This window comes from Dasypus novemcinctus, chromosome 18 (genome assembly GCF_030445035.2).
Source record: "Dasypus novemcinctus isolate mDasNov1 chromosome 18, mDasNov1.1.hap2, whole genome shotgun sequence".
Taxonomy (NCBI): Eukaryota; Metazoa; Chordata; class Mammalia; order Cingulata; family Dasypodidae; genus Dasypus; species Dasypus novemcinctus.
The window spans coordinates 2,797,295-2,811,462 of NC_080690.1; the positions used below are offsets into that span (position 1 = coordinate 2,797,295).

Here is a 14,168-nt window from a genome sequence, read left to right on the forward strand (position 1 = left end):
CCCGGCCCTGCCGCAGGGCCCCTGCTCTCCAGCCCTCGCCCCCCGACCCCCGGCCCTGCCGCAGGGCCCCTGCTCTCCAGCCCTTGCCCCCCGACCCCCGGCCCTGCCGCAGGGCCCCTGCTCTCCAGCCCTCTGCCCCCCGACCCCCGGCCCTGCCGCAGGGCCCCTGCTCTCCAGCCCTCGCCCCCCGACCCCCGACCCTGCCGCAGGGCCCCTGCTCTCCAGCCCTCGCCCCCCGACCCCCGGCCCTGCCGCAGGGCCCCTGCTCTCCAGCCCTCTGCCCCCCGACCCCCGGCCCTGCCGCAGGGCCCCTGCTCTCCAGCCCTCGCCCCCCGACCCCCGGCCCTGCCGCAGGGCCCCTGCTCTCCAGCCCTCTGCCCCCCGACCCCCGGCCCTGCCGCAGGGCCCCTGCTCTCCAGCCCTCTGCCCCCCGACCCCCGGCCCTGCCGCAGGGCCCCTGCTCTCCAGCCCTCGCCCCCCGACCCCCGGCCCTGCCGCAGGGCCCCTGCTCTCCAGCCCTCTGCCCCCCGACCCCCGGCCCTGCCGCAGGGCCCCTGCTCTCCAGCCCTCTGCCCCCCGACCCCCGGCCCTGCCGCAGGGCCCCTGCTCTCCAGCCCTCTGCCCCCCTGACCCCCGGCCCTGCCACAAGCTGGGCACCTGAGGCCCAGCCCGTGGGTAGTTCTGGGCCCCGTGGGGACCAGGCAGCCCCCTGCCATGGCCGAGGTGGGAGGGGCTGTTGGAGTGGACCCTGGGGACCCCGTCCCCAAGGGGCCCTGGCGGAGGACAGGCGGGGGCTCTGCTGCTGCAGGACGGTGGCACCCGCGGGGGACAGCTGGCATTTTGGGGCATTAGAGACGGTGCATGCGACGTGCTGGGGTCTCTAAAAGTGGGGGTGAGCCTCCCCCTCGGCATTTGAGCTGCACGCTCTGCTCCCACGGGGACGCCTCGAGGCCAGCAGGGCATGGGCTCCCCCTACCGACACACTGAGCCCCCCGGGTGTGCCCCTGGCCCCCAGCCTGCCCGCAGCGACCGGCTTGCACGGGCCCGCGCACCCGGAGGCGAGTCGCTGTCTGCCCGGGAGCGCCCGGGGGGCCCCAGGCTCGAGGCGCCCCACGCCCCGTCCGTGCTGCAGCCGCCCCTGCGCCGCCCAGCTCTGCTCTCCCTGCTGTGTCCCTCGGGTGGGAGGACCACCGGGGCCACAAGAGCGGCCCGACGGCAGCCCCTGCAGGAGCGGCCTCCTCCGCCTCAGGGGGCTGGGTGCGGGTCCTGGCGCTGCTCGAGCTCGTCCCGAGCGATGGGCGAGCAGGGCGGGCAGGGCCGGCGAGGCGCCCACAGGCCCGTGTGGGTGGGCAGCGCGGGCCCCACGCCCCCCAGGCGCTGGGCGAGCTGGGTCCACGGGCCGGAGCCGTGAAGCCACGACACGGCGACGGTAAGGATTATTGCGACGACGACGGCCATGCGGGACTCGCGTTGCTCTCCGGGGTTCTGGGGTCCGAGCGCTCTGGCACATCCCTGCCGATGAGATGGGCTGCAGGGGACGCTCTGCGTGGCCGTGGCTGTCGTGGCTCGCTGTGTGGAACGGGACAGGGGACGGGAACTTCCTCCTGGGCTGCGGGTCAGCGCGGCGCATCCGGGGAAGGCTCTGGCCGTCGTGGAACGTGCCCGCCTTTCCCGCCGGGCCGGGCGCACCTCGGCTGGAGCGTTCCGGAAGCAAGTGGGCTCAGGAGCGCGGGGTTCCACGAGAGCCCCCACAGGGCCCCCCCAGGCCGGCCCGCGGGCCATGCCCGCTGCCGAGGCCAGCCCCCACGCCTCCCGCGCTTGGGAGGATGACCCCCCACTGGGGTTCGGGGACAGGAGTCGCGAGACGGCCGCCCCAGACCCTTCCCAGCATCCTGCCCTCAGTTTACCCCAAGCCCGAGTGCTGGGAGCCTCTCTCTTCTTTTCCAGGAGCTCCTTTCACACCTTCCGGAAAGAGGTGCCCTCGGTAAGGAAGGCAGAGCCTCGGCCACCTTCCCCCGGCCGACTCGCGTGCGTGTGCAGTGTGTGCGTGTGTGCGCGCGCGTGTGTGCGCGTGTGTGGAGCCCGAGGTGGCGTCTCCCGAGCGGGTGTGCACACAGGGACGTCTGAGCCCTGGAGCCCCTCGTGGACCCCCGCTGCCCCAGGCTCCTGACTCACCCCGCGGGGACCCGGGGCCCGGGGAGGCGCGCCCCATCCACCCGCTGGGTCTTGGGGCTTCGGGCTCCCCGCCCAGGGTGGCGATGAGGCCTCCCTGCTTCGCCCCCCGAGCCCCGGCAGACACGGCAGGGACGGCCTCGGCGAGCGCGGCCTCTGCCCCGCTCCCACCAGCCCCCACGCGTTTCCCCATTTTCAGAGAGGGCACCCCAGCCTAGGGTCCCGTGGCGGTAAGTGGGGGTGCTCCCAGCGCCCCTGGTCATCGGCCGCACCTGCTCGGATGGCCTCGGGGGCTCTGGGCGGCGCGCGGCTCGCCTCCCTGAGGGCCCGGCCCTGCGCCCCGACCCCTGCGCCCGCCCGGCTTCTTCTCCCCGCGCAGCCTGACGTCAGCCCTGCCGTGTCCGCCCCTGCCCAGGTGCGCCGTGTCCCCAGCACTGGTGGCCGAGAGTCCTGCTGTGTGTGCCAGGTCAGGTTTGGGGGCCGCCTGCCGGTGCCCAGGGCCGAGGCAGCTCTGCCCTACTGGGTGCCCCTGTCCCTGCGCCCCCAAAGGCAGGTAAGTGACCCAAGCACCTGGGGTCCAGGTGAGCTTTGGAGGACCCGGCAGCTCTCCAGTTTAGAAATATGGGAATGATAGCTAAGCATTTCGGGGAGACAGTATTTTCTCTTTAAACCAGATTTTTAAAAAATGGATGGATGGGCTATGGTTGGCGTAAGATAAGGTATACGCGTGGGACGCGCGCAGTTTGGAAAGTTCTGCCGCAGGTGTGCACCTGGGAAGCCGGCGCCGCAGTCAGGACGACACACGGGTCACGGTGCGGCCCCTGCTTCCTGGAGTTAATTTTGTATCTGGTATGAGGTATAGATGAAGGCTCTTCTTTTTTGTTTTTGTTATTTTTGCATTTGGATGCCCAGTTGTGCTAGCACTGTTTGTCGAAAAGACGCCTTTCTCCACTCAATTTCCTTTGTACCTCGTCAAAAATCTATTATCCCTGTACGTGTGGGTCTGTTTCAGGCCCCCGTTTTATTCCTTGGGTCCGGTTGTACATCTTCATGTTAATTCCACACTGTGTTGAGTATAAGTCTTGAAATCGGTGTCAGTTCTCCAACTTTGTTTTTCTTTTCAAATTTGGTGAATCAGTTTGTCACTTTCAAGAAAGATGCCCATCAAGGACTTGGACTGGAATTGTGCTGATCCTATAGATCATGTTGGGGAGACTCGGCGAGCAGGTGTAGCTCGGTGGTTGAGCACCAGCTTCCCATGTACGAGGTCCTGGGTTCAGTCCCTGGTACCTCCTAAAAACAAAAGCAAAAAAATGTGAGGACACTTGTCTTCTCAACAGTATCGAGTCTTCTGGCCAGCACTTACGGAGCATCTTTATATCTGCTTAGGTCTTCTGTAATATTTCTCAACAAACAGTTTGGGATTTGTAGTGCACCGGTCTTGCACATCTTGTCAGTTTTATCCATGAGGATTTCATGTTTTTGATGCTATTGTTTCTTATTTCATTTTATGATTGTCCTTTGCTGGGGTTTAGAAATATAACTGATTTTTGTATCCCACATTTTTGCTAAACTCATTTATTCTAATAGCTCTTTTTGTAGATTTCATAATTTTTTTTTTAGGTACTAGGGCTGGAGATTGAACCTGGGACCGTGTCTGTGGGAAGCCGGTGCTCAACCTCTGGGCCACATTGGCTCCCCCGGAAGACTTTCTACCTAGAGGATTATGCCATCCATAGACAGATGCTTCCCCTCCTTGCCGGGCTCGCTGGCTCGAGTCCCTCACAGTGTTAATTTAACACAAGCAGCGAGAGCAGAAATCCTTGTCTCGTCCCTGAAGTTAGCGGTGTCACTGTCAGTTTTTCGCCGATAAGGGTGACGCTGGCTGTGAGTCCAGGGGCCCTGCCCCAGGCCAAGCAGGCGTCCCGTCGTTCTCAGTTTGCCGAGTTGTGCTGAGGGCCGTGGCGGGTGCTGTCCCCCCCTCCTCTTTATTAGGTCCAGAAGTCGGGCCGTCTCTGCACCCCCAGGACCAGCAGGGCCTGTCCCTGCCCGTGCCACCACTTCGGGGGCTGCCTCCCGAGGCCCAGACACGAGGTGGCCCTGCCCTACTGGGTGCCGCGGATCCTGAGGACGCCCAGGAAGGTACAGGAGGGGCGCCCGCGGCGGCAGGGGTTGGGGGGGAGGACGGCACGGGGGGTGGGCGGTGGCGTCAGGCCCCCCCAGACCCCACGGGGCCTCCCCGAGAGCCGCGGCCAAGGGCGGTGAGCTCAGAGGGCAAGCGGTGGGAGCAGGGAGGCCGGCCCTGCGAGTCAGGCCTGCTCTTGGGGACACCCACCGGCCCCCACCCCCTTCCCCGCCTGTCTTCTTCTCTCCCCCCCACCCTCCTCACCTCCCCCCCCAGCCCTCCCAGGCCTCCCCTATAGCCAGCAGCCCTGCTGGGTGCTGCAGGGCAGTCACGCAGCTCTTCTGTCCTTCCCTTTGGCTCTGTCTGGCCACCCCATGGCTCTAGGTCCTAGGGCAGCTCCGGGGGGCCCTTGCCCTTCCAGCCTCGCCCCCGCGCTGCGCTGCTCCGCTCTCCTGGGTCGTGGCTGGAGGCTTCCCGCTGCCTTTCCATCATGGAGTAGCAGCATCCCCAGGAGTGCAGCCCAGGGGCAGCACACGAGGGCCCTTGGCTCGCACGCCGAGCCGAGGCCGTGGCTCGCACGCCGAGCTCGAGGCCGTGGCTCGCACGCCGAGCTCGAGGCTGTGGCTTGCACGCTGAGTTGAGGCCGTGGCTCGCACGCTGAGCTCAAGGGGCCACGGCTTACATGCTGAGGTCGAGGGCCCATGGCGTGCACGCTGCGCTCAAGGCCATGGCTCGCACGCTGAGCTCGAGGCCGTGGCTCGCACACTGAGCTCGAGGCCGTGGCTCGCACTCTGTCCTGGACTCCAAGTCCAAGCTGACGGCCTTCCTCTCTGGTGCCTGCCGGCTGACACGCTGTCCTTTCAGGTGGTGACACGGCTGCAGAGTGCTGTTGGCATCCCAGGTACCTCCACGTGTGTGCGCCCGGGGAAGGGGCTCCACTGTGATAGGGGGCTTCTCCCACCAGCTGGGTGGTCCCAAACCTGGAAGGGCTTTTCCAGCCGCCCTGCCGGGCCTCTTGACGACAGCGGCCTGAAGAAGTGGGCACAGCGATGGGGGCGCATTCGGAGCAGACCTGGAGTCACCGTGCCTGAATGTGCCGGGGTCTCGGCGGCCTGCTGCCCAGGGCTTGGCGATCCTTTCCCAGAGAGGGACAGGCACGTGTTTTTAACGCTTGGCTCTACCGTTGCCCGAAAGCGGCCGGAGACGGTGAGGACAGGAGCGAGTGGCCGCTCCGTGGAGCTTTACTGATGGACAGAAGAGAACTCTATTTCAGCTGCCAATGGCCCTTGGCCCCCGCTGTAGGGCTAGCAGCGCTTTTGCAAGGCGGAAGCCGAGGGTGCGGAAGCCGCGCTGGGCAGGTCTGGGCAGGTCTGGGCAGGGCTGGGCAGGGCTGGGGCACCGTCCTTGACGAGGCCCAGTGAACGGATGGACGCGCGAGAGCGAATGAAAGAGCGCCGAGCGGCCTGACGGTGCTCCTGGACCCATGAGGAGAACGCTGCCCCTTCCGGGGGCTTATCTCCCGGACGAGGACGTGAGCCCGCGACGAAGAGCGTGTCGCGGTCAGGTAGTGAGGCCAGGACTTGTGCCTTCCCAGTCGCCACTGTCAGACGCCTCCATGACCCGGGTGGCTTTTGCCAGCCTGCCACCAGCATCCCTCTCTGGAAGCTCAAGGCTGAGAACCGTATCCCGCCAATGACCGTGTGGGCAGAGTCGGGCCGCTCGCGGCTGTCGATGAGGGCCTCCCGGGGCCGCTGCACTCCCTGCTCGCGGTCCCTGCCTTCAGCTGCCGGCCGGCCTCTGACCATTCTGCCCTCTGTCATCTCCCAGTGACCCACCCTGAAGGGCGCCGTGCCCCTCTGGGGTAGTCCCGGCCCCTCTCCCATCTCCAGGGCCTTTGCTGTCATCACACCTGCAGCCGCTGTCCAAGAGGTGACACGTTAGGATGAGGGCATGGCCTTCTTTGGGGTGTTGTCCTGCCTCCACGGCCACCCTGCGGCCAGGTGAGCTGTCACTCAGCCCGGCAGAGACCAGGGCAGGCAGAGCGGAGAGAGGCGACAGCCTCTGCCAACACGAGCCCCGGGCCATCAAGCCCCCAGGTCACCAAGCCTCTGCTCATCTGTTACGACAGCACCAGGAAGCCAATGCAGGACCTTTTTAAAAGAGCATTGGGGGAAGCGGATGTGGCTCAAGCGATTGGGCCCCTGTCTACCTTATAGGAGGGCCAGGGTTTGATGCCCAGGGCCTCCGGGTGAAGGTGAGCTGGCCCACGTGGTGAGCCGACATGAGCAGAGAGCTGGCCCATGCAGGAGTGCTGCCCCTTGCAGGACCGCTGCCCCACGTGGAGAGCTGGCCCACGCAGAGTGCTGCTCCGTGCAGGAGAATGCTGCCCCATGCAGGAGTGCTGGCCCATGCAGAGAGCTGGCGCAGCAAGATGACATAACAAAAAGAGACAGAGGAGAGACAATAAGAGATGCAGCAGATCAAGGAGCTGAGGTGGCACAAGAGAATGATTGCCTCTCTCCCACTCTGGAAGGCCCCAGGATCAGTTCCCAGAGCCGCCTAATGAGAAGACAAGTAGACACAGAAGAACACAGCGAATGGACACAGAGAGCAGACAACAGGGGGGAGGAGGCAGGGAGGGAATAAATAAAATAAATCTGGAAGGAAAAAAAAGCATCAGAAGATTTTTCAATCAGGATGATTACCAGAGTTTTTATTTTATCCTCATCCCTGCCTGGATTTTCTCTGACTTTTGCTTATACGATAGCTCAAGCTATCATCAACTGAAAAACATTACTTTGAGAGCAAGGGCTTTTTCTCTTGTCCCAAACTCTCCATTTCTTTTGTGTTTGCTAGGACTAGTTTTTAAACCTTTGAAATACATTTAGATTGGGTGGGGTTAGTAGCAGGTGCCACAGGCTGGGAGATGGGCTCGTGAATGAGCCACAAGACTAGCAGTAACTCAGGAGATGCCAGCGTAGGCGTTTCTTAGAAGAGAGAAGACCACACGTGTGGCACACATGCCTCTTCTTTCTGACCATCACACTCGCCAGGTATCACCAATCGCCCATGGATCTTTTCCACAATGAACGGAGAAGCTGCAGTACTCCAGGCAGACTCTACCAATATATGAGCAGTGGCACACAGGAGGGAGTCAGCTTTCAATCTGTGGTTAGGTGATAACTGACGTTTGTTTTTAAAACTTTGATCTCCTATAATTCATGATATTTTGTGTGTGCATACGTATTCATATTCATATATATTCACAATATAGTATATATTTGCATACCTACATTTTCATGTTACAGTATGACATAATACTATTTTGTGTGTGCTGTGTGTTTTCATGACACAGCACATATTTAAAATGCATGATAGTGTATGTTCTTATATTCATGTTATGTATTTAATATTCATAAGCAGTGTGTAGTCATGTTGGAGGGCATTGTAAGCATATTCACATATTCATGACTGAGTATTTTCATGCATTCATGACATGGTGGCACATTAGGAATTAGGCACCTCAACCCTGATCCTCACTTGTCTCTCAAACGAGTGTTGATTAAGGAAGACCTAAATTCATGGCAGGACATCCCATATTCATGGATTGAGAGTTAATGTTACTAATATGTCAATATTCCCAAACTAACATAGTCAGTGTAATCCCTATTAAAGCCCCAGCAGCCCATTTTGCAGAAATGGAAACACTGTTCCTCAGATTTATATGGAACTGCAATGGGCCCCAAATGCCAAAACAATCTTGACAAAGAACAGGGGTGGGACCACACAACTTCCTGATTGCAAATAGCATTACTAGGAGGCAGTAATGCACCATCAAAATAGAGTGGTACGGCACAGAGGTGGACAAAGTGCTAGTCCCACGTACCTGTGGCTGACCAATGCGACAAGTCCATGTGGTGGAGAAAGAATAGTCTCTTCAACAAATGGTGTTGGGAAAAATGGGTGTCTACAAGCAGAAGAATGGAGTTAGATGCCTACCTCTCACCATATGCAAAAACCAACTCAGAATGGATCAAAGGCCTGAATGTAAGAGCTAAAACTGTAAAATGCTTAGAAGATAATATAGGGGCAAATCTTCGTGACCTGGGATTTGGCAATGGATCCTTAGGTATGATACCAAAAAGCATGAGCAACAAAAGAAACGAGATGTATTTGATTTCATCAAGATTAAACCTGTTTTGCACTGCAGAGAATTACCAGGAAAGTGAAAAGACAATCTGCAAAATGGGAGAAAATAGTTTCAAATCCCATATTGGATAAATGTTTAATATCCAGAATATATAAAGAATTATTACAATGCAATAATGAAAAAACAAACTACCCATGTAGAAAGTAGACAAAGTACTTGAATGGACGTTTCTCCAAAGAAGATATTCAAATAGACAATAAACATATAAAAAGATGCTCAACATCATTAGCCACTAGGGCAATGCGAATTAAAACCATTTCAAACTCACAAGGATGGCTGTCATTTAAAAAATGGAAATAAGTGTTGGAAAGGATGTGGAGAAATTAGAACTCTAGTGCATTTTTAGTGGGCATGTAAAATGGTGCCGTCACTTTGGAAAGAAACATGATAGTTCTTCAAAAAGTTAAATAGAGAATTATCATTTGACCCAGTAATCCCACTTCTAGGTATACACCCAAAGAAAGCGAAAACAGGATCGCAAACAGATACTTGTAAACAAATGTTTATAGTGGCTTATTCACAATAACCCAAAGCTGGAAACAACTCAAGTGTCCATCAACAAACGGATAAACAAAATATAGTACATACACACAATGGAATATTTGGCTAAGAGAAAAAATGCAGTTAAGACATGATGCAGCATGGAAGAAACTTGAAAACATGCTCAAGGAAATAACCAAGACACTTAAGGACAAAAATTGTATAACGTCACTTATAAGCGATGACTAGAGGGGAGTGAATGTGGCTCAAGCAGTTAGGGGCCCGTCTCCCACATGGGAGGTCCTGGGTTCGGTTCCCAGTGCCTCCAAAAGAAGATGAGCAGACAATGAATGGACACAATGAGCAGACACAATGAGCAGATACAGGGAGCAGACAGAATAGACAATGAGCAGACAGATGAGGGGGCCATCTGGGGGCTCTGGAAAGCTTTTCGGGCCCTGATGGTGGACACATCTGTGTTCTCTGCCTTTGGCGTAAGCAAATGAATGGGAGCATTTCGTGGGCTTGTGTCATATCCTGCCCTGGGTGCCATGCTCGGCCTTTGCGTAGTGAGTGCTTCTTGATGGGGTCTGTGGTGCCGTAGGTGGATGGCTGGATGGATGGATGGATGGACGGATGCATGGACGGATGGACGGCTAGATGGACGGATGTGGAGGGCTTGAGAGTGGTCAGGGTTGCCAGGACAGGCTGTACCATGTGGGCGGCCCCAGAGTCCAGCAAGGGCAGGTGGCTGAGCGGGCCAGCTTGGGAGCAGCCCCTGCCTGGCAGGCGCCTGCCTCTTAACGGTTCAAAATGTAGATATTTTTCCTGATAGACTGCCAGGGCCTTGGGCGCAGCACCGGTTTTAAAAGGAGCGTAATCTCTAGCCCAGCCTCTCGCACGTGCCTGCGGCCTGAGCCTGGACGGTCACTGCAGCGGCTATTTTCCTGGCAGAATCCTGGAAGCAGCCTCAGTGTCTCTCAGGGGGAGGCGGACATGTCAGCGGTGGGGGATTTGCCGTGTGGCGCCTCCCGCCCGGTACAAGCTGCCAGAGGCACCGAGACAAAGATCCCCAACGCCTGTCACCACCCCGAAAACACAGGCTGCCTCGACATGGCCGTGTTGACTGAAAAGGCCAGGCTGGGGTAGGCCGAGGCCCGGGAGGGCAGAAGGTGACACGCAACTTATGGGGGGCAGGCGAGGGGGCGCAGTGCCATGACCGACAAAACAGAAAGCAAATCTCAGGCAAGTCAGGAGTCACTTCTCGCAAAACCTCCGTGGCAGGAGACACGGGGAGAAGTTGCTCCCCTAGACTCGTAAAATCATACGGTGTGTGCTGAATTTTTTTTCGGCTTTGAATAGGCTGCGTCTTTGAGAAAAGCTAAAAGCTTAATTAGGTTTCTGTTGAATCATATGCATCAAGTGAGACATATTTTTAAAACTGCTAATAAGTTTTACTCCCATTACTATTTTATAGATTAGGCTGTTTATATAAAGTGTTTCAAGCCTCTAATAAACCAACTCAAGCTGGAAGGTTTTGACAGGACAGGGTTAAAGTGGCAAGTTTCCTTCCAGGCGTTTCAAGTACGGGGGGACTTGAAAAACGTGAGATGTTTTCTTTGGCTTCAAATCCAGCTGATTTCCATTTTAAGGAGATTATTTCTGATCATATATTTTCCTTGTAAAGAGGGGCCTTCTGTGCTTTCTTCCCTCAGCTTTGTGGGTCAGTTTTACAACTAATAGTGTATTTAATGTAGAATGGTACAGCAATTGTGGAGGACAGTTTGGTGGTTTCTGAGGAAGCTAACTATAGAAATGCCATATCATCTGGCAATCCCACTGCTGGGTATAAACCCAGAAGAATTGAAAGCAAGGACAGAAACAGATTGTTGCAGTTTGAAATGGTGATGAATTCCAAAAATAGGTATTGGATTATATTTGTAAACTGGTTTGTATCTGGGGGTGATTAAGTTATGATTAGGGCTTTGATTGGGTCACATCATTGGGGTGTTGAGTTCCTGCCCCTTGGTGGGTGGTGACTCACAGATAAAAGGCATGGCAAAGGACAGAGTTGAGGTTTTTTGATGGTGGGAGTTTGATGCTGAACACTTAAGCTGGAGTCCTGGGAAGTAAGGTCACAGAGGAAACAGGAGCAAGCCCCAGGAAGAGAGGAACCCAGGAAGCCTAAACCCTCGCAGATGTCGGCAGCCATCTTGCTCCAACATATGAAAATAGACTTTGGTGAGGGAAGTAACTTATGCTTGTAGCCTGTTATCTGTATGCTCCTACCCGAAATAAATAACCTTTATAAAAACAAAAAAAAAAAAAAAAAAAAAAATAGTGTATTTAAGGCATAAATAAAGTATCAGGAGGCACGCAGGTGGGTCAAGGCCCGTCTGGGAACCGCTGAGGCGCGGCGAGAGAGGGGAGCCACCGGCAGCCATCCGTGGGGGGCTTGCGCAGACTTTCTATTTACGGAAAACTTCCTCTGCGCCGGCGCAGACCGGCTCCCGAACCCACGTGCCCCCCCAGCGCCGGGCACTATGGGAGTGGACCCGCTGCCCGCGCAGGCGGTCACGCCAGAGCTCGGCCTTCAGAGGCCCCGCCCCGCCGCCCCTCCGCCCCGCCCCGCCGCCCCTCCGCCCCGCCCAGGCCCCGCAGCCACGCCCACTCCCCACCCCGCCCACTCCCCGGCTGGCCCCGCCCCTCCTGCCCCGCCCCTCCTGCCCCGCCCACTCCCGCCCGGCCCCCTCCTGCCCCGCCCACTCCCGGCCGGCCCCGCCCCCTGCCCCGCCCACTCCCCGACCGGCCCCGCCCCCTGCCCCGCCCACTCCCTGACCGGCCCCGCCCCTGCCCCGCCCACTCCCCCGGCCGGCCCGGCCCCACCCCGCCTCTCACGGCCTGCCCCGCCCCCGCCCCGCCCCGCGGGGACCGACTCGCGCTCTCTTCGCAGACCCCGCGCCCGGCGCGCGCTCCCGGTACAGGGGCTGGCGGGTCTGCGGCGACGCGCACCTGCTCCTCAAGTGGCAGCGGCTGCAGGCCCTTCACCGGGACAAGGCGCCGGTGCCCCTGCTGCCCTTCGGCCTCGGCCTCCTGGGCCTCCTGCACGCTCTGCTGAGGGTCGTCGCGGCCCTTCGGTGAGCGGGGTGGGGCGGGCCAGGGGCGGGGCCTGGAGGGCGGGGCTTGTGGGCCGGGGGCGGGGCCTGCGGGCCGGGGGCGGGGCGGGGCCTGCGGGCCAGGGGCGGGGCCGGGGCGGGGCTTGTGGACCGGGGGGCGGGGCTTGCGGGCAGGGGGCGGGGCCTGGGGGCGGGGCCTGCTGGCCGGGGGCGGGGCCTGCTGGCCGGGGGCGGGGCTTGTGGGCCGGGGGCGGGGCCTCTGCCCGCCGCTCGGGGGCTGGGGAGGTTTAATCAGGTCAGGGCTGCGGAAGGGCCTGGCTATCAAGTTGTAAGCAGAGCCTCATTGCTCCTGTGTTAATGTACGGACTTTCGCTCCTACGGAACAGGTCTTCTCAGGTCAGCAGGTTTCTCATTGCGCTTAGACGCCCGCACCCCGTTTTGTCCGTTTGGGGTGCAGCTCACTGGCGTGAGTTACTTTCACGGTGTTGTGCTCCCAGCACCACCCTTTGCTGAAATCCCCCCAGGAACCCTGGCCCTGCAGGCACAGCCCCGCCCCCAGCCGGCCCCTGCCCACCCGCCCTCTGTCCCTGCGGAGCTGCCTGCTCTAGACCCTTCGTTGTCGTGGAAGCGCACGGCGCGTGTCCCCGTGTGCCCTGCTGCTTCGCTCTGCCTGCTCTTTTCTAGGTTCCTCCTCGTTGTTGCCTGAGGCACATTTAATAAGATGCCCAGGTGTGCGGGAGCAGTGCCGGGAGGGGGAGGCGTCCTGGGGTCCCCACCTCTTTTTCACCCTTTCCCTGCTGTCGCGATTTCCGCACCCGCCATCCCGCTGGGGCCGAGGGCTCCTTAAGGCCGAGTAACGCAGCCAGCCCCCGGGGCCGGGCCTGTCCAGCACCTGCTCCACCTGCAGTCCTGCGGCGCTCGGCACTGGCCCCCTGCGGGCACTGCCCCTGCCTTAAGATCTTTGGCAGCTCCACGGTGCCCTGGCAGGAGGCCGGGGCGCCCCACGTGGCCTGGCCACAGGAGGAGAAAGTGGGGCTCCAGAGCTGCCTGGGGTCCTCCGGGCCGGACAACCCCCTGCCCCAGACCCCCTCCCCCCTGGCTCCCCGCAGGCCCCTCCAGGGACCGTGGTCTGAGGGGGGGGCAGTGTCCAGTTACGCCTTTCTCCTTCCTTTCCAGCCAGTTTTTTGGGGTTTGAAATTGGAATCTTCAGCTGCTCTCAAGTCCACCAAAAATGTCCGTCCCAATAGAGAGCGTTAAAGGAAGTCGTCAGACCAGGAGTCACGATGGCCACTGTTTCCTCAGATAATGAAACGGCTGCCCGAGAGCCCATCCGAATTATTTATCATCAGCGGGCCCGGGGGTAGCCGAGGGGGGCCAGGGCAGGTGAGCTAATAAATGGTATTTAGCGATGCTACAGTGGCCACTTTCCAGTGCTGTCTTCTGATTTGCTTGCTAAGAAAGGACCTGCTCTCACCTCTGTCCCCTCCAGCGGGGCGCCTGGCGCTCCGGGCTCCCCCCCTCTGGGCTGACCCACAGCAGGTGTTGGGGTGAGCCCTGGGGCTGAGGTTGGCTTTGAACTTGTCTTTGTAAAACCGAGACACGATTCCCATACCGTGAACTTAACGCTTTAAAAGGGTGACAGCGGGGCTGTGCAGCCAGCACCCCAGCATCTACTTCTAGAACAGTTCCACCAACCCACACCCTTTACCTGCCCCTCCATCCCCTGCCCCCCCAGCGGGCAACCCCCCGCCTCCTCCTGGCTCTGGTCACCTCGCAGCAGTGGATCCCACGGCACGTGGCTTTGTCTGTCTGTCTGTCCGGGTGTTGGCTCCGATCCTTCCCAGCTGAAGAAGACTCCGTTGTATGTTTCAGCCACACTTTATTTCTCCGTTGCTGGGCTTTAGGATTGTTCCTACTTTTCGGCTGTTGTGAATGACGCCACTGTGACGTTCACGGACAGGCGTTGAGCGGACAACGTACGTTCTCGTTTCTCTCGGGGTCTTCCTTGGGTGGGCTTGCCGAGCCATGGGGTAACTCACATTTTCAGGAACTGCCAGGTTGTTTT

At 59.2% G+C, this 14,168-nt stretch overlaps 1 protein-coding gene across 1 annotated transcript; it reads left to right on the plus strand.

The window, feature by feature from the left end:
• Nucleotides 1–1,780: 1,780 nt before the first annotated feature.
• On the plus strand, nt 1,781–13,483 carry C18H16orf95 (chromosome 18 C16orf95 homolog). Its single transcript, XM_058279519.2, has 6 exons — nt 1,781–1,984; nt 2,552–2,725; nt 4,168–4,314; nt 5,162–5,198; nt 11,941–12,124; nt 13,280–13,483. Exons 1-6 carry the CDS (start codon nt 1,781–1,783, stop codon nt 13,296–13,298), a joined length of 765 nt encoding a protein of 254 aa, XP_058135502.1. The 3' UTR covers nt 13,299–13,483.
• The last annotated feature ends 685 nt before the right edge of the window (nt 13,484–14,168 follow it).

Excerpts from the sequence above, each read along its gene's own strand:
- C18H16orf95 (XM_058279519.2), top strand. The coding sequence starts at position 1,781 with ATGCCCGCTGCCGAGGCCAGCCCCCACGCCTCCCGCGCTTGGGAGGAT. Across the intron at positions 1,985-2,551 it reads TCCGGAAAGAGGTGCCCTCG|CCTGACGTCAGCCCTGCCGT; the intron begins GTAAGGAAGGCA and ends CTCCCCGCGCAG. Across the intron at positions 4,315-5,161 it reads TCCTGAGGACGCCCAGGAAG|GTGGTGACACGGCTGCAGAG; the intron begins GTACAGGAGGGG and ends CTGTCCTTTCAG.